This window comes from Megachile rotundata, chromosome 5, assembly GCF_050947335.1.
Source record: "Megachile rotundata isolate GNS110a chromosome 5, iyMegRotu1, whole genome shotgun sequence".
Taxonomy (NCBI): Eukaryota; Metazoa; Arthropoda; class Insecta; order Hymenoptera; family Megachilidae; genus Megachile; species Megachile rotundata.
In genome coordinates, this window is record NC_134987.1 from 8,480,239 (window position 1) to 8,500,848 (window position 20,610).

The 20,610-nt window shown below is 41.5% G+C and overlaps 1 protein-coding gene across 3 annotated transcripts in view; it reads left to right on the plus strand.

Moving 5' to 3' along the window:
- LOC100881941 (protein expanded) overlaps window positions 1-20,610 on the plus strand; it is a 95,683-nt gene that overhangs the window by 52,427 nt on the left and 22,646 nt on the right. For all 3 annotated transcript variants that reach the window (XM_012291347.2, XM_076531898.1, XM_012291348.2), the window contains 2 exons: window positions 5,214-5,313; window positions 18,593-18,672. In XM_012291347.2, coding sequence (XP_012146737.1) covers window positions 5,214-5,313; window positions 18,593-18,672 — 180 coding nt within the window. The remainder of the gene's footprint in view (window positions 1-5,213; window positions 5,314-18,592; window positions 18,673-20,610) is intronic.

Genomic DNA, 20,610 nt, shown 5'->3' on the forward strand with positions numbered 1-20,610 from the left:
TTTATTATTTCCTTTGCTGAGGAGAATAAATATAATTAAAAAAATAATGTAGAGTGTAGAATAAGTTAATTTATAGTTCAGCCAGATTTCCACAATCTAAGTGGAAAATATAAGTGTTAAAATAAATTTTCAACACAAGCTTATACAATGTATATACCTTTCCTGGCGCAAGAATCAAACCAGGGTACATCGTGCAGATACATAGTTAGAAAGATACTCGCTAGAATCTAGACTGGATACAATGTAGATCACTAGAATGTGGATCAAATAGATGCAGAGAGATGAGGCAATTAATTCGTTCCATCGGAGCGATTTTTCCGCGCAGCATTAACTTCTGAATGATCATGAGTCAATCGAAGTCTGCATCTTCTCGAAATCAATTTTATAATTCACGTAACTCTCCTTTAAATATAAAATATTTATTCACCTTCGTTGCCTTACTATTGCTTGTCTACTTATTTATTCTCCAAGTAATGTAATTAAAGAAGTGTTTAGAATAGAATGAACATGCTAAGAAAGAAATTGAATTTGAATAATAAATTAAAATTTTCTTTTAAAAATTGAGAAACTTGCCATGACGAGTGTACCGTAGATAAGTATCGAAATGGTGAAGTCGGTTGTGCAGGGAAGTAAATGCAAACGGAAGATCCTTCGGGGCAGATATTTTTGTCAATCTCGCGAATCTATCCCGTGGCTCGTTCCAAAGAGCGAATCGTGAAACGCGCTCCCCCGATAGGATCGACCGTAAATCTGAGCCGACAGGCTGTTCCAGTGGATATTTTATGGTGGCCCGTAGAGATTTGGTGCGGACAAGATCGGCGCCGGAATGCGTCGAGCGACTCGAAATATTCGATACGGGGCGATAAATTGTTCCTCTACCTTGGCGCGCGCATTCCACCGCGAGCATTTATGAGCGAACCATTTCCTTCGGGGCTACGTTTCAAAAAACACCACAATTGTAATAACGTTTCCGCGTACTGTTTCTTCGACGATGCTGTTCTTTTTTTTTCACTATCGTTCTACTGATCAATACTCGTTATTTATTTGCACGATTATTTATTTATGATTAACTGGTGAAATGATTTATCGTTGCTGACTGAAAGTTGCAAACGTAAAATTTAATTCTGTTGTTAAAAAATTATTGTGCACAAAAAATTATCAGATTTTTAAATTTACAAGGTTTTATAAAATATGCAAGGTTTATAGGATTTGCTATTTTGTAGTATAATAGTGGTATAATAATATGACGTAATGTAATAAAATAGTGTTAGTAATACTAGTAATATGGTAACAGTAATGTAGTGAAATATTGATGTATGCATATGGTAGTGTAGTAGAATATTAAAATAGTGGCATAGTGGTGAAATAGTATAGTAGGTTATTACAGTAGTGGTATAGTAGTATAGTGGTATAGTGGTATAGTAGTATAGTAGTATAGTAGTATAGTAGTATAGTAATATAGTAGCTTAGTAGCTTAGTAGTATAGTAGCTTAGTAGCATAGTGGCATAGTAGTATAGTAGCTTTGTAGCATAGTAGCATAGTAGTATAGTAGCTTAGTAGCTTAGTAGCTTAGTAGCTTAGTAGCTTAGTAGCATAGTAGTATAGTAGCTTAGTAGCTTAGTAGTATAGTAGTATAGTAGTATAGTAGTGTAGTAGCTTAGTAGCTTAATAGTCTAGTAATATAGTAGCTTAGTAGCTTAGTAGTATAGTAGCTTAGTAGCATAGTGGCATAGTAGTATAGTAGCTTTGTAGCATAGTAGCATAGTAGTATAGTAGCATAGTAGTATAGTAGCTTAGTAGCTTAGTAGTATAGTAGTATAGTAGTATAGTAGTATAGTAGTATAGTAGCTTAGTAGCTTAATAGTCTAGTAATATAGTAGCTTAGTAGTATAGTAGTATAGCATCTTAGTAGTATAATAATATAGTACTATGATAATATAGTAGTATAGTAGTATTTTAATATTAAGTATTAATATAATAGTACATCAGCAGTATAGTAATTTAGTAGTGTATTAATTCGTCACTATAGTGATTCAATAGTATCCTAATATAGCAGCACAGATCTCACATTTTCATATCATCGGAATCTTCTACTTCTACTTACAAACCGTAAATACTCTCGTCTCTCACGACTTGCAAATTATTAAATTAACCTCGAATATCATCGTTGCTTCGATTATTTGTAATCTTTCGCACGAGCAACATACGAACCATATTAATTATACTTCAGTCGCCACGTTATTTTGCACGACAAGATACAACTCGCGCGACGTTTCTTGTCTTAATCAGGCAAGCGCTAATTCCATTAGGCTGTCGGAAAAATCATGTTTCTTACCATTCGAATCAAACTCGAGTATGTTCGGTATGAAAGCAAGTATCCACGATACAAATAAGAAGCAACGGGTCCGTGATCATCTATGTGACAGAAGAAAAAAAGAACTAGGATGCGAGATATTTATGAGGAAACATTTATTCATCGCGTCATACGTTGTTATATTATTCTTGCTCTATCTCGTGTCGTAAAGTGTGCTGTAATTACTTTGATAACGCTTCACGCATTTCGAAAGTATCAAGGTGATGTAGTCTCGTGATAAACCGGCGGACTTCTTCGTGTCCGGTATCATCTGAATCAAACTCGATCAAGTCTCCGTGTACAGGTTGATATCGAAGCTCCTATCATTTGCATTTGATAAGCCAAAGCTGTTTGTACACATTACAGCCGATAATTTTCTAGCTGGCCATATAGCCGCGGAAATCGCGGGATTCCGACTTTGCGTTTTTACGAGAGCGGGAACTTTAGATAACAAATTTTATAATTTTGGAATTTTCTCATTTTCAAATATTTCTGTTTTTAAAATTTGGGAATGGTCCTTTGTTAATTTGGTAATTCAAGCTTTTGAGGATTTGGGAAGTTGGGCCTTTGAGGATTTGGATTTTTACAAAATTTTGGAGTCTGATAATTTAGAAACTCATAAGTTTGAACACTCAAAAAATACATGAGTTTATGAATCATTTATCTATGAATTTAGAGACCGACAAATGAAAAATTTGTAAAAGAAAAAATATAGAAAATTGTTCAAATACTCTCCCAATAAGTCGCCACATGCTATAAAAGGAACCACACATGAATACTCGATATCAAATATGTTACGGTTCCCCATTACTCGCCCCCAGTGACACCTATAGTCATAACATTTGACAGTAAAAGTCCCGGCTCGCTGTCGGTCCGAAAACATGCCTTAAACGATCACAATTCATGCAAACCGCGATGTCAACGAAATCCGTGGACGTTTGTTTCGCAACGTGGCAAAAGATCGGGTGCGTGTCCATTCAGTCGAACGAAAGAAAGAAACGAGGAGGACAGTATAGTAGGAAGCGAGCCACGATTTGAATATCCGTGGGTGTTCAGCTCGATTCTTTTTATTTCTTATTTTTTCACGGCTTGAACTCACGCGCACGCCTGTTACCATCCAATCTGTAATTCATTGAGCACAGTAAGGAACAATGGCTACGGCTGCGCCGCAGACTTTTCCATAATTATACGGTGCTTAAGTCGTGATTACCGTGCACCGGTTCGCGATGTACCGTCAGCAACTTGCCGTACACTGTGTGGATGATTTTTCGCAACAATAGAAAAGAATTATCTCTGACATTCGCTTTGTGTCGGATCCCTTTGCAGCAGAAAACTGCATTCTTTTGCCTGTATTTGGTTAAAATTTTCTAGCTTGCTTTTCGATGAAAACACTAGTCATAGTTCGTGGAGTGACCATGGAAACATGTATGAAATGTGGGGTTAGGAAACGTTCGGTGCCAGGTGCTTATGGTTGAACTGAGGATTTAGTGTAGACCTCGTGTTAGGTATGTGGATATACTTTAAAAATGTATCTCATAATAGGTGTAACACTTCAAATATTATAGTTATCATAATACTTCTACTCATAATTCATTTATGTCAAGTCCTGACATCCCCAATTATTATGCGTGAATATTATCAAGTTCTCAAGTTCTTGAATCCTAACCTTCCAAATTCCAAGTCTCCAATACCCCGAATGATTCAAGAGATCAGAATCCATAAAAAGTTGACCGATGTCACGCGTTTGTATGAAAAAGGAAGATCGATTTAAGAAGAAAAATCGACCGCAGCTGAAGTTTTATCTGAGTGGTAACATGCGCGCTGGCATTCTGCAGCGTGCGCGCATGTAATAACAATGCGTGGATGTATGAATATTGCAAACGGTGAAAGCGTACCACATACCAGACTCGTTACAACCGTCCCGTCGTAGCAGACTGCAGCCTATGGTTGGCTATGCCATACATCGACCGAAAGAATGTCTCGGAACGTGATCAGAGTGGTGCGATACACCTTGCCCGAACGTGATAACAGAAACCTGCGTTCGATCCTCGGGTTTTCAGTTTGCAACCAGACATCGCAGCTCGATTATCCTCCATTTCGATCGTGCTAATCGATGTAACGCTTCAACCATTCTGATTTTGTTATCGTATGATGAATTCCACGATCGACTCAATTAATTGGCGTAGAGGCGATCGTTTTTGCTGGTTCTATTAACAGCCTCATTGTCCTTGGTCGAAGTATCTCCGAGATTTCCACTGTTCGAGGAATTTCATAGACGGCAATTATATTCATAGCAGAGAACGTGCATACGGAAACACAAAAATCTATCCGGCGCGTTTTAACGCTTCAAAGCATACCGGAATGCACGAACATTCCATCTCAGCCAACAAACGCGATGAGCATGCAACGCTGCTCAACGAGAGCCTCTCTCAAATATTTCGACCACGACCGGATTAAATTAACCAAGTTATGCTCGAGCTGCAATGCATTTAATCGAATAAACGAATCAAACCTCTTCTCGCTGCTCGCGCTCGAGTTATGCAATACGTCTGGGTAACATTGAAACAGTTAATGAATAAACGATGGAAAATACGTTTTCATTATCTTCAAATTCTTGCGTTATTATCCATATGTGAAGTATCTAATGCCTATATAAATCATAAGGAATTACTCATTCGATCTCACATGCATAAACCACCATATGACCATATCGATATCTAATATGAGCAACATTGTAACCCTATGTACTGAAGTCATTGTTCACGCATTGTTGAAGTCATTATCAGATGTCGATATGTATCTATTGAAAGTAATCTTTTCGTTAATGTCCTAATTTGTTGGTATGTAATATGTTTTCAGGCGAAGTCGAGAGTGAAGGAGGTATACGCGCAGACATGCATGCTTCTTGGCCAGCAGGGCATGCGAGACTGCGAACTGTTCGGCCTGGCAATACTGTCCGGTGAGTAAATCGCATCTCGAAACCCTTTTCCTTTCCTACCTGGTTCGACGATCTCGTTTCCGTCGTTCCGTCGTTTAACGGACGAAATGCGGTCGGACGGGCCAGTGAGCATCGTGAATGACTTGTGGGGTAGCGTATCCGCCTCGAATTACGGCGCGCCACTTTTTAACCTCCTCAGGAGTAGATCGAATTACCGAAGCTCACGCGAGTCATTAGGTGTTGCGTTTCGCGAGAGCGCGAATACTCGACACGATCGTGCGTTCTGCAACGTCAAATTGCTCTTCTCGTTTCTTCGAGAAGAACCGTCTCGTAATAGTTCGTGATTGATGGATTCACTTTGAACTTGCTCTCTCGAACCTTTCGACCTTGCTCGAGAAATCTTAAGGATACGTAATGTTTGAAATTTTATAGTCGCAGATCTCTGATTCATAGTCATGCAGATTTTGGAACTTGCAATGTTGATCTGAATGTTCCAAAAGGAATTGAGAAGTTCAAATTTTCAGATGAAATAATTGAGAAATTTGAGACATTTGCAAACTGAAAATTTTCAAATGAAAAAGTTTGATAGTATTCAGATTGTATGAACATTCATATTCCGCAAGCCAACATCTGAATTTGTTGGGTCAAACGGTAGCCAGAAGCTCGACCGAGTCACGTGGTTGCGTCCCGCAACGCGTTCCCGTAAGGATCGCTGTATTCCTAGATCCCAATAGTCCCAAAAAGACTGTTGACTAATCTTTCGAGATCTTTGTGCATAGCCGTGGTCTTGTTCCTCTCGGTCGGCTTCTGGCCCCTGGTGGCGAGCCGTCCCTTCTCTTCACCGAATACTCGCTTGCCACTACCCTCGCTCTACTCTATGCCTTCCCACCAGTCATGACAAGCCGGTCCGACTGGTACCCCCACTAAGCGGACCCTTCTTGGGCCTCGCAGGGCCTTGCGGGACCCCTCCCTCCTACATTCCAACGGGGCCCCATCACGGCGAGCCTGAGCTGGCGGGTTTTGAGGCGCGCGAGCCATGGCACGACAGGAAAAAAATGCATCTGAAAAACCAAAACAAGTAGAAAAAGGTAGCTCACACCCCTGCATACGTGCGTTGGTTTGCGTGAACGCTCGCTACAACCTGCACACGCGAGCGGGTATATACGCGAAACTGTACTCGAACTATCCCGTAGGGTTTCCTCCCTGCGTTTCTCTGTTTTGCCTCACCCTTAGTCATTCGCTTATTTTCCTCCTTCGCTTAATTCTCTAAGACCTCCGTCTGCACGATTGAAAATTTGCAAAGAATTTAGACTATGCGAATTTTGAGATTTGGCAACTGGTAGGGCGAGTGCTGCACCTGTTCGTTCCTCTATCAATTTCTGTCGGCTCTCGTTTATCTTTTTTCTAGATCAATATAGTCCTCTTGAACGTTGGCACTTCTTTGCTCGATTTCATCGTTGCTGACGTCCTTGCTTCTTCTTCTTCATCGTCATTGTGTTCGCCGATGTTGATCTTGTTCTTTTTTCGTTGCTTCTCTTTCGTCTTCTACCCCTGCCATTTCATCGTCGTATTCTTCGTATTCTTCCTCTTCGTGTCCCCCTATCCCGAACCCCATGCCCGTGGCGGTAAAATGACACGGACCAATCGCTGCTGCAATTTTGTAATCACCACCGTCTGGTCTTGGACGCTTCTTACTAAAAATAGATATCGAGAAGGATCGCTCCGGGCAAGCGGACAGCGAGCAACCGCCGTAAAGTTCTTTGGTTACAACCCTCCGCTTGGTGAACGTGATCGAGGATGGTACTTTTGGTCCATGATTCTGCGATCAACTTTTCTGCGGAATATTTTCTAACTAGTTAACGACCTTGTACACAGACTCACGTTATATTGCCACGTACATGTGTTCTGTTGACGAATAGAGACTACTGCATGGGGATTGGTAATCGATATATTGTCGCGCTACATAGCTACGCGTTATATCACCATACGGTATATAAGTGTTGCATTACGGGTTATACTTTCACGCTTCATGTTACTATTCATTGTATCCCCTGCTGTTCTACTTCCTTGTTGTACTTTCATCCGTCGGACTTTGACGCGATTGCCACGTGTTTTAGTAGTACTGTATTTCTGTACATTTCCACGCGTTATATTGCCATATTCTCCGTTACTTAACGTCGAGTTTCATCCTTGCCATATAATAATGCTACTGCGCTAACGCATCATACTACCATATAAGTCTACGTATGGTTTATTCAGGTTATCTATAAAAATATGGCTACAAATATATGTATAAAAGTTTGTATCATTAGTATAGCTCTCCCTGATAAAATATCTATGGCGGTACGCGGCATGGACCGCGTTGTCGCAAGTAATTTATATGAAAGGTCAAATTTTTTGGGCGTCAACGCGTGGTACGTGGTGCGTGGCTGAGGGTCGAGGTGCGTGTTGTTCGCAACAAGAGAAAAAGGACCTGACGAAAAGGGACATGAAAGTGCACGAGAAAGACGGAGAGATGGTAAAAGGAAAAGAGTGAGAGAGAGGGGGAGACACACCCCTGGAGCGCGTTTTATACAGGGTGTCTTGTAACCGGTGGTATAGTTGGTAGACATTTATCGATAACTTTATCGATAGTCAGAATTGTTGAGCGATACAAAATTTTCCGGCACAATTCTCTATCCTCGAATTACCTTTCGACCCAGCGGTCGTTAGATACCGCATAGCTCGTTACAGTCGCGCGAATCACCCTGTATATAAAGGACGAAGGGTGTAGAGAAAAAGCGAGGAAGGAGGAGAGAGAAAGCGATAAATGAGAGAGATAATAGAGTGGCTGTTGTTCGTAGAGGACGGAGATACGTATACGAGAAAAAAAAAGAAGGACGAAGGAAGAAGGAGAGTAGGAAGAAAAAGTGCGAGAGAGAGAGTCGAGGAGACAGGAAAGAGAAAGGTAGAGAAAGAATGAGCCCGGGTAAGACGGTAGCCCGGTGATTTGTATAGGGCCTCTCGTATTCCACCTCCCGCCCAAGCGTCCCTGCCGCACTCGACGACTCGGGACCCAGGAATGTGGAAGGAGGACTCCGAGGACAGGAATCGTCGACGCGCGGGACGGAGCGAGTGGAAGCGAGTAGAAGCGAGTAGAAGCGAGCAGAGAGGTGGGGCAGGGGCCCAGAACGACGGATTCAGAGGCGGAAGGGCGAAGAGGGTAGAAGCAGGCAGCAGAGAATGGGTCTTAGCAGGTCCACTCGGTATATGTATACTTACCTCGATGAAGCTAAGGCTCTGCGTCACAACAGGGCTTCAACGTCCTTCCTTCCCCTCCATTACGCATGCCGATCTCTCTCCGCTGCCCGGACTTCTCGTAAGCAGCACCTACTGCACCATTTAACGTACGTCACTGGAGAACGCTTCCCTTGATTCGTTTCCTGTTAACGCTTAATCCTTTGCTATTCTAATGAGAGCTTAGAAACATCGTTGTTGGATCATCAGAAGTAGATACTGTGATATTTGCTTGCCAACGATATAACTCGAAACTCATAATTGTAGGAAAAATCACATCATGTTTGTGATTTATTCTCAGTGTTTTGATGTCATAAATATTTCTAGATGCTTGATGGTCTAGATGACTAAACACCTATGTTCATAGATCTCGATGGCCATAAATACTGATGTCTCTGAATCAGGACTTCGTGAAATCCTGATGTTCTTATATCTTAGTGTCCCTAAATGTTTGCATCTTAAGATACTTAGATCGTACACCTTATGATTTCTATATTCTTATATTCCTCTATTCTTCCGTCTCCTCTATCCTTATATCTCTAAACTGTCTACATCTCGTCAAAGTTTAGATAAGTCTCCATATTCTTAGCATGGACTACTGAAGCTACTAGGTGCTATTGAATTATCAGTCTATAAACTACCAGATTACAAATGTGAAATACTTGCGATGTTAGGTTACTAGAGCTATAACTACGTCCTGAAAGGTGGACGACTCTTCCTGGATGAGTTCCTTTTAGTACGTCCAGTTCTTCTTGGTCGTGGTGTGTTTCGTTCTTCTCACGTGCAACATGCACGAGGAGGCTTCATTAGCGATCGCGTAATATAAATCAAACGACGACGCGTTTTAATTTATAAAACGCCATTACACCTTATGAATGACCCATTCATGTGAGAGGCTTCGCTTCTTGGACACGTGTCCCCGTTGTTACGACCACGAGAGTCGGAAAGGGAGAGCCGAAGAGAGTGAACAGGAAGGGAGAGAAACGGACGTAGGGAGGAGAAGCAGAGAAAGGGAGGGTCCACGAGGAGTAAAGAAATACAAAAAGGAGAGGTCGACGAAGATGGAAGGACGTCCAAAAGGAAAGGTGGGAGAAAAAAAAGAAGACGAAGGGACGGCGAACCTTCCACGAAGGAATTTTTCTCTCCCTCGTGAATCGATGATGAAACTTTATAGTTTGATCGTACGCCAACGAAAGAGAAAGAGAAGGGAAGGAGAGGATGATTTAAACGGGCGGGAAAAGGATGCGGAAACAAGTAGGTTAGACTTTTGGGTTTGGGAATATAGGAATTTGGGGACATAGGGAATTCGGAGGTAAAAATTCGGCATATGGGAATTAGGAATATAGATACTCGGTATGTGGGTATTGGGCATGTGGGGATTCAGCATATAGGGATTTGGTATATGAGGATTTGAGACATAGGGATTCGGGACATAGGAGTTCGGAACGTAGGAAGTCGGGACATAGGAGTTTGGAACGTAAGAATTCGGGACATAGGAATTTGGGATATAGGAACTCGAAACGTAGGAATTTGGGATGTAGGGATTCGGGACATAGGAGTTCGGAACGTAGGAAGTCGGGACATAGGAGTTTGGAACGTAAGAATTCGGGACATAGGAATTTGGGATATAGGAACTCGGAACGTAGGGATTCGGGATGTAGGGATTCGGGACACAGGAGTTCAGAACGTAGGAAGTCAGGACATAGGAGTTTGGAACGTAAGAATTCGGGACATAGGAATTTAGGAACTCGGAACGTAGGGATTCGGGACATTGGAGTTTGGGACTCAGAACTTTGGAGTTTGCTAAAATAAAAAATTTTCAAATACTATAAATCTGAAAGTGTAACACTCGAAATCTGTGTGAATGTAAAAGCTTGAAAATTTGGAAATTGGAAAATCGTCAACTTCACCTATACGACCCTATGCACCCTCATAACCCAAGTATGTACCCTACTCCAAATTCTTCGACCTCCCGCCATAAATAATCACTAAACCAACGAAATATAATATTAAATAAAAAATGTGATGAAATTTGCTATATAAATCGCCATACCTGATTCCAAAGAGCAAGATGGCGTTGAGGTGTGTTTACTCTCGAATTCCTACGCGCTACAAAGTATGGTAACCGAGATACTTAAATACCGAAATTGTATCCAGAACTTTCTGAACGTTATTACATGTTCATGGCCGGTAACGAAGCGAGCCTCGCGTTGCATTACGGAAGATAGATGGAGTTCCGTTGAACGAACCGAGGGGGATAAAATGTTGCTTCCACTAGCACCATCACTACCACCACCATAAGCGAACGATGGTACCAGCAGCGCCACCAGCACCGGCACCACTCCTCCACCGGAGGCCACTATCTGGAGCTCATCGCATATTTCATCCCGATCAAATTATTCCGAGGAACAAAACACGCCACGTAAGTCCGAGCGAGAACGATGTTCTGTGCCTTTTGGCAGCCAAAGGGAAAGAGAAAGAGAGCCGGGGAGATTGTCGGTTGCCGCGAAGAAAGCAGGAAGAAAAAGGTGGACAGAGTAGTTAAAGAAGACGCGAGAACGTGAAAAAAGGGAAAAGGACAAGATTGCTTCGGACCAAACGGATTCGTCGATTAAACAGAGATATACATGGTCAATGAAGTACTGCCCTAGGGAAATCAAGGGATATCAAATTTTGGTGCGAGTGTATTCTTAGGGTTTCAAATTATATGTTCCAAATTTCTGTAGTTACAAATTTTAGTACATCTGAAGATGTATACATATGTGCTCATATAGCTAGGCCTCACATTCCTGTATCGTCAAGGTTTTATTTACTCAAGCTTCCAAATTCCTACATTCGCAAATTCCTATTGCCTCAAATTTCTACATTCCCAAATTTTTATATTCCCCAGTTTCTACGCTCCCAAATTTTTACAATTCCGAATTCTTACATCCCCAATTTCTGTGCTCTTAAATTTCAACACTTCCAAATTTCTGCGCCTCCAAATTTTGACTCTCCCAAATTCCTACACCTCCAAATTTCTGCCCCCTTCAAATTCCTACATTCCCAATTTCTACGCTCCCAAATGTTTACTCTTCCAAATTCCTACATCTCCAATTTCTACGCTCTCAAATTTCAACATTTCCAAATTTCTGCGCCCCCAAATTTTGACTCCCCCAAATTCCTACACTTCCAAATTTCTGCACCCCCAAATTCCTACATTCTCAATTTCTATGCTCCCAAATATCTACGCTTCCAAATTCCTACATCCCCAATTTCTACGCCCCCAAATTTCTGCATCTCCAAATTCCTACATCCCCAATTTCTACGCCCCCAAATTTCGATATCTCCGAATACCTACATCCCCAAATTTCTACACTCTCAAATTTCTGCACCTCCCAAATTCCTACATTCCCAATTTCCACGCTTCCAAATATCTACGCTTCCAAATTCCTACATCCCTAATTTCTACGCCCCCAAATTTCTACCTCTCCAAATTCCTACATCTCCAATTTCTACGCCTCCAAATTTCTACATCTCCAAATTCCTATATCCCCAATTTCTACGCCCTCAAATTTCATCTCCGAATACCTACATCCCCAATTTCTATACCCCCAAATTTCTGCACCCCCAAATTTTGACTCCCTCAAATTCCTACACTCCCAAATTTCTGCACCCCCCAAATTCCTACATTTCCAATTTCTACGCTCCCAAATTTCTACACTTCCAAATTCTTACATCTCCAATTTCTATGCCTCCAAATTTCTACATCTCCAAATTCCTACATCCCCAATTTCTACGCCCTCAAATTTCATCTCCGAATACCTACATCCCCAATTTCTATACCCCCAAATTTCTGCACCCTCAAATTCCTACATCTCCAAATACTTACATCTCCAATTTCTGAACCCCCAAATTTCTACACCCCCAAATTCCTACATCCCCAATTTCTATACTCCCAAATTTCTACATCTCTAAATCCCTCTACCCCAAGACCCTATCTCTAACTCTCCTCTACCCCCAAACTCCTACATCACCTTACCACTAAATCTCGACGTCCAACTTTGCAATACAGCCGATTGTTAATTAAAGTAAGTCAAGCCACGAAAGTAGAATGATTTATTAGTGTCCTCCGAAGGTTATGCAATTAATGCTCGCACCGTAATACTTCTCAAGCGGACATAACAATTTAATTAAGGTGTTCGTATAAATCTTAACAGTCGAAGTGGTCACGTAAGAAGTATTCTGCCTCGCAGCCGCAGAAAAATGACTTCGTGGAACTATTAAATGCACACTTTTCAAAGGTGTACGGAACCGTGGCGAGGTCTCGCCCACTTGGTTTGTATTTAAAAGAAGGACGGAATGCGTTTGCGAGACCAAGTAATCGTCATTCAGATCAAGATACTATTGTGCCTCTTTTCATCGTGCAAGAATCACATTGAAATTTTTTTTATACGATCCTCAGCCTTGAAGGCAGAAACGTGTGAAGAATTTGAAGAGAATGCACGGACGTGTAATCCGCGACGCTATCTGTTCGATTGCGCGATAAAAATCTGGGTGCATCGAGGAATTCACTTTTTGAAATTGACTGATCGATCGTTTGAGAGTTTCTGTCATGAGAATGGTATTCGATGTCGATTGTGGTACTGTCGTCACTGTTCGCCATTTTACTTACCTTTTTCTATGTCTTAAATAGTAGACTCTGTAAACTTTTATAAATTTGAGAAAATAGCAGCAGGTTTTTAGTTCATTTTAAAAATTATAGACAATTTGATGTTCAAGCCCTTAGGTATTATTTAGAAAGTTTTGTGTAGATAAGGACCCAAGTCTCTTATTATGCTTATTCTCATCCGAACACAATCTCGGAAGTCCCTTTGTACCAAACTAATTTCAGTTATTCCATAAACTCAGAACATTAAAATTGCAGAATGATACTACAAATTAGTTTTCTTCGTAACCACCAGCTCCAAGAAACTTCCCTAAATTACAAATTAAGCAACTTCACCGGTACTCGGCAAATTTCCGAATCCAATTACCCCCGTAACAAAAGGATACCCCGAAAAAATTCTACCGTCTAAAATTATCTTTGTACGCACAATTACCTGTCCACGGTATTCGCTGTACCGCCGTACTGGCCCATCCCACATAACATAAAAGTCACGTAACGTAACGAATGCCAACTTTGTTTAGCATTCATTAGGACTAATTTTCCACGATCGCTAGCCAACTTGTCGATTCTACGAAAAAGGCTGGGTGTTTCGTTGGCAAAAGCGTTGTATATATGTATACATGATGTTGCTCGTGCAAAAGATAGCGAGCGCGAAGGTAGAAGAGAGCGGAGCCCTCTCTCAGCAATCAGGGGTGATTACGGGTGTAATTACGGTTATGGCGCATTGCTGCGCCACGGGATGAGAGAGGGAACATTGTTTCTTTCTGGGAAACCGACGGGTTTATGGGGATCGTTCGTTCGCGGTTTTTTCTTGTCGTGAAGCGCGAATCCCTGCCACGGCCAAATACTCTTTTCCTCCGCTGCATCAAACCGCTGCAACCTACTATATTCCCTTCATTTTTCACTCATCCGCAGATTCACTTTGTTAAATGACTGCATGGGTGGTGTTCATTTTTGTTAAGATATCAGAAATTTTCAATGTACACATTCAAGCATGAGAGACAAGTCCTATACTCAAACATCAGAAAGGTTGCAGAAGGCACTTCACTTTGTGAACAGATGTAGGGTGTCACAGACTTTGTTAAATGACTGCATGTTTGGTGGTGTTCATTTTTGTTAAGATATCAGAAATTTTCAATGTACACATTCAAACATGAGAGACAAGTCCTATGCTCAAACATCAGAAAGGTTGCAGAAGGCAAATCACTTTGTGAACAGATTTAGGGGTTGTATCACAGACACATTTTGTTTTGAAATTTTTCAAGAAGTCTGCTAGATCTACAGTAATTATATCTGAACACTGATGACATTTCAGTCATGTTGCACTTAACAGTACATGATAAAACTTTGAACTCATAGTCCTGTGATAGAGCTTCAACTCTAAAAACATGATGAAACTGTAAATTCAGCATCATATGTTAGAACTTCAAGTATGAACGCATATGACAAAACTTTAAATTCACAATCATATCATAAAGCTTCAGATCTCAGACCTTGATGAAACTGTTAATTCAACAACATATGATGAAACTGTACATTCAAAATCATATGATGATGCTGTATAAACAAAATCATATGACGAAACTGTATATTCAAAACCATACGATGAAAATGTACATTCAAAACCATATGATGAAGCTGTATATTCAAAATCATATAATGAAACTGTATATTCAAAATCATATGATGAAGCTGTATATTCAAAATCATATGACGAAACTGTATATTCAAAATCATATGATGAATCTGTATATTCAAAATCATATGATGAATCTGTACATTCAAAACCATATGATGAATCTGTACATTCAAAATCATATGATGAAGCTGTATATTTAAAATCATTTGATGAATCTGTACATTCAAAACCATATATTAGAACTTCAAATTCTGAAATCATACGATAAAATTGTAAATTAAAAATCATATGTGAAACTTGAAGTAACACAATCAACATGATGTGTTGTTTTGACAGCAAATATCTGTCAGAAAGGGTAAAACGCGTCAACCATTTACCGGCCGAATTATCCGAATCCTCGAACACCCTCGCTGAATTGGCACGATTACACCGTTTTACGATGTTTCGATCGTCGGGTCTTGCGAGACCCCGTGACAACGTTTTTCCGTCTCTCCGTTGCTCCGTTTCTTGCATCTTCGCGGAGGCTCGTAAAAAAGTAAGAACGTTGCCTAGGCTCGTTCTGGGCGTGGCGATTGAGAAGAAGAAAAAGAGGAACCGTAGTTGGATAGAGAAAGAAAGGCGGTGAAAAATAGAAAAGAAGAATGGAGAAGTAGAGAGAGAGAATGGGTCGAAGAGACGGACAAAAAGGAGGACGAAGGGAAGAGAGAGAACGACGTAAGATGTTGGTTGGTCCGTGACTGGAGGGAATCTCTAGTGGGATAAGATGGACCCCATGGGCCCCGATGGTTGGTTACACGAGGGCCAGGGTTAGCCTTCGGGCAACATTCCCCGGTAATGGTCGGGTTATACCTCGGGTAACACAGGTGCCCTCGGCTACGGAGGGAGAGATCTGCAACGAAAGAACTTCGTGGCTGACTTACGACTTTCTCGATCCCTTGACCACGTGATACATCCGTCTATTACCGATTCCTCACGATTTTCGGGGATCAAAAATCTAATGGTAGGGGATGACGTAACGGAGGATTAGGAGACTCGGGGGAAGTTAAAGTAGGGACAGGAAGTTGTATGATTAGGTCGGGGTCTTGGTTTCTGAAACATTAGATTACTACTGCGTTAGTGACGGGATTTGTTTCAAGTTCCTACACACCAAAATTTCTAGCACAACTTTGAACCTCAAATTTTGTGTATCAGTGATTTTCTAAAAATTCGACCCACTCGGAAAGATAAACAGTAGATCTCCTCGGCGGTTCTAAGTAAAACTTAGCACATTTAGTGTGTCCGAAGTGACCCAGGCATCGTCATGCGAGGGTTAATGACGCTGCTGACTCTTGGCTGCTGCAAGAAATACGATGTTCTGACCTTCTTAGGTCGCCACCCCCAACCTTCTTTTTCTGCCGTCTGCCCTAACCTTCTTCTCCTCTGCTCCTTCATCTTCGTATCCCTTCGTCCTTCCTTCTTCATCCTCCTCCTGTTTCTTTTTTCTCCGTATGCTTTTTCGTTTGGTCGTCCTGGCGTCGTTGTTCGTTCTCCTCGTTGCATCCCTTCCCTTCTTCCCGTTCTTCTTGCACGTCCGAAGGAAGGCAGCAGAAAGGAAAGCGAAGAGACGTCGACGAGGGCCAGGTTGCGGCCCTCTTCGCCGCGGAGAGTGCATTACATCCCCCCGGCTCCTTCTTCTTTCATCCTTGGCCGGCTCCACCGCGGAATGTGGCTCGATCCGCTCCTTCGTGTCTGAAAGGCAGCATGCCACACGTGGCACCGGACGTCGTCGAGGTGGACGGCTCGGTGTATCTCGGGCAAATCGAAATATGCTAAATACAGGGTGTCCGAGAATCCTCGACTCCTACTTGCTTCGTGAAGGAGAAACAGGGAGAGACGAACGATAAACAGGAGGAAGAGAGAACGAGGAGACGAAGAGAAGAGGAGAGAGAGGAAGAGAAGAATCGAGGCGCGGCTCCGAGAAACACGAACGACACTACCCGGACCGGCTTCACGATGTGGAGTTTTATTGAGGAGCAGATGTTTGAAACGTAACCTATAATGATTCCATGCTGTATGTACACTCGGATGCAACGTTAGCTTCCTTTCGATAACGACACGTACTTCGATCGTCTTTCGCTTCTCAAAATTTTCAGATTTTTGTATCTAGAAGTTCAAAAACTTCTACATTTCTGGATCATTGTCCATTCGTCTTTTACTTTATGAATTAACAGCATTTGAAGTTTTCAATTTTTCGTATTTGTCACACAGAGTCAAGTTCACACATTTTGGTCTACGTTATCTATCAAATCCTAAAGTCTATGAACATGAATATCCTCAAATTACTCGATCTTCAAATATGTAGATCTTTATATTGTTAGACTTCAACATGATCTCTAGCTGTCTTGGATGCCCATATCTGTAGACCTATAACTTTCTTAGATACCTATATCCCTGGACCATCCAATCTAGATTTCAATATCACTAGATCCTTCAATTCTTCAGATTAAATCCTGTCCCTAAGTCTTTAGACTCCAAATCTCTAAATTCGTAAATCTCAAACTCTTGAATTCCTAAATCTGTAGAATTCTGTAAAATCTCCAAATCCGTACGACCTCAAACTCTGTAGAATCTCTCGATTCCTAAAACCCCAAATTTGTGGCATCTCCAAGAACCTCAAAATCTCGAAATTTCCTCCGTTGACCTTGAACGACCTTGAATGACCTTGAACCACCGGTCAAAGTTGGAGTTATCAAAGAGTCTCCTTAACACGAAAGATCTGTCATTTGACAAAGAATCTAAGATTTGCTAAAGAGGGGGCTAAGATCGTCGCGAAGGGGCCCAGTTCCAGGTTCGAGATCGAGTTCCAGTTCGGAAAGCGCGTCGCGTTGTCGCGTCACGAGGGTCTGGGAGCCGAGTGTCTGGCCCCATGTGGGCAGGACAGGTTTGGGGGCCCTCTCATTCACGAACATCTCCTCTCGCCGACAAGCTCTTTCATTGTTTCGCTCGTTTAGGGGTATCGGCATTTCGGACCATCAGCCGTGCAAAAAGTCGAGCGAGGAGAATGGGTCTTCGAGCTCCACGCAACGACCATATCGGGGCACCGTGGACGCATATGTGCGGCCCTTGTACGGGCCCATTTGGCCCGACCGGGGCCCTCGAATGTCGCGGGCCTGTCGTTCCAACCAGTTTGTATTTGGCCCGCGATTATAATAAAGAAACACCGTCGACGCCGATAAAATTAATTTGTCAGCCGACGAGGATGACTAAGGACTCGGTTTCTTGATGCTTAATGGCCAGGGAAGAAGAGGTCGTTGGAAAAATTTCTTTGCGAAGTGTCGGCTCTACCGACGGTGTTGAAGTATCGACACGAGCCTGCAACCATGTTGCCAAAGATGTTATTTCATTGTTTACGACCTTAACCATTTATGTCGCAATCGTTGTTATAGTTTTTATCTGGGTTTCTTTTGCAATCTGGAATGAGCGACAGTAATTTCGTTTAATGGTTGCAACTTTTCACGCGATACCAACACTGATTGTTCTTGGTATTTCCCTTTCAATTTGCGGAAGAACTCAATTTTTCAGTCAATATAGTAAATTCCCCGAATTTATGATTCTGCAACCTCGTGAATTTGGAAACTTTTAATTTCGCTAAACGTGTCAAGTTTCCTCGAAACAAAAAATTGTCCAATTAAACGCGCGAGAGTATAAATTGTTCGTTAATAATCGAAGTTAATTATTGTATTTTTTCGATGTTTCAGACGGCGAGTACCTGTTCGTCGATCCCGAGAATAAATTAAGCAAATACGCACCGAAGAATTGGCGAAGTTCTCATACATACGTAAGTAGCTGGTTTTTCGCAAATGATATGATTGTATATGATTCGCAAATAATATTTAATAATTATGGTATTAAATGATACGTGTTAACGAAGCTACGGACCATTAAACCTGTTTCGCTACACGCGGAGCTTTCGAATCTTTCTTTCGTTTTTATTTTAATACATTATTGCATTCGGACAACGAAAGAGGAGAAAAAGGTGAAGTGTGAATTGCACGATGACTTGGTCGTCGTTTCATCGAGTCGCCATTTACAATGTATACTTTAAGAATTTACGGGTTTTGATGATTCAGATGTGCATCGAGCACATTTGTGCTAAATGTGATACTTCATGGAGCTATAAATATCCACACTTGAATTTACAGATATTTTAATTTATTAATATTATCTGATAATCAGATGAATTATCTTTATACATCAAATATATGTGTAAAGTTGAAAGCAATATTAAGGGATTATTTTATAGAATATATTAGTATGACATGGACAAAAGAAAGTTGCAAGATTATGAAGGATAAAGAACCTTAAATAATTGCACAGGGTTTTTTCTGTATCACATAGCTCCAACTCAGACTCTGTTTTCTATGTAACCAATTTCCATATAAGACGTGTGAATGAACTGTACACGAATTACACTTCAGGACAGGTGGTTTGCATGTATATTCAAGTATTTGACACCACGGTTTGTCTTCGATAGTACGCATTCAGCTTCGCGTTGGACGCCTGGTCCGTGAAAGCCTGAACGGTCGTCCACGAGGATGGAAATCGAAAGTGTGACGTGGTAGCTCAGCTATGTACGCATCACATTCCATCGACGTCGTACATACGCGCACATTAAATCATGTGTTTTCATAAAAAATGACTTTCAGTATTCTTAAATTGCAGCTCCAATACTTGTTGATTGATTGATGAATTCTTTTGATGTCATTTTCTGTTTATGACCAATTGCCTTTTTCATTGTGTTTATCATATGAGTAGTTTTGTAGATTCAGTTAAAAGGTATCTATTCATTTTGTATTAAACGAAACGTTAAGTCCAAGTTTCGGGTGCAAAGAAGTAAAACATTGGATAAGTGAGTTCTTCATAAAAATAAAGACTTCAAATATGTAGTCAAAAATGAGTAACATGAGAATGAAAGTATGAATACATTTTCAAAAGATTTGACAGAGATTGCACATCAAGGTCTCATGGAATAAAATAAAATTTCTGCAAAAGAACATTAAGCGGAAATCATCCCTCAGTGATTTTAAATCGAAATCATCCCTCAGAGTGGTCAATCGATTAGGCTTCGTTGTTAGCGCAGTGACTGTGGACCTAACGAAATTCCACGCTGCGTTCGCTGAAACACCGTGGACAGGAAGAGAAAGAAGAAGAAGAAGAAGATCCGAAGATGCTCGGTAGAATGTAGAGGGGATGGCAGAAAGCGGCGATAGGGGAGGGGCCCAGTTTTAATAGCCGAGGACCTCTCGCACGGCCACAGAAAATCCTTGCAGCCGATGTTTCGGCGAGATAAGCACGTAGTCCGGTAGCCCGGTTTTACCGGGCCAGTATTTATTGGTTATTGGTGTGGACCGTCATTAGCGAAACGGGGGTCCCACCGCTCCGAGCAGATACGAAGATATCGCACGAGGCGGCACGCTCTGTCTCTCTCTCTTCGAGCCCCTCCGAATCCGTAATTTCCCCTGCGAGACTTCCTCTACCTTCGCCGATCGAAAGCATTCTGCCGAGTTGACAAATTCCTGCGATCCCGCTCTGCTATGCTCGCAAGCTTGCTTGCCAACGAATTATTGGAATTACTCGATCAACGGAAAGTCCTGCAGAAAATTACTCATCGTCGCTCGACTTCTAATCGCGAGCGATTTTCTGCAAATTCTCTAGCACTTGTGGTTTTTGCATTACTCGCGACTTTGAGGTGTTTGGAACTTTTAGGAATTTCGGG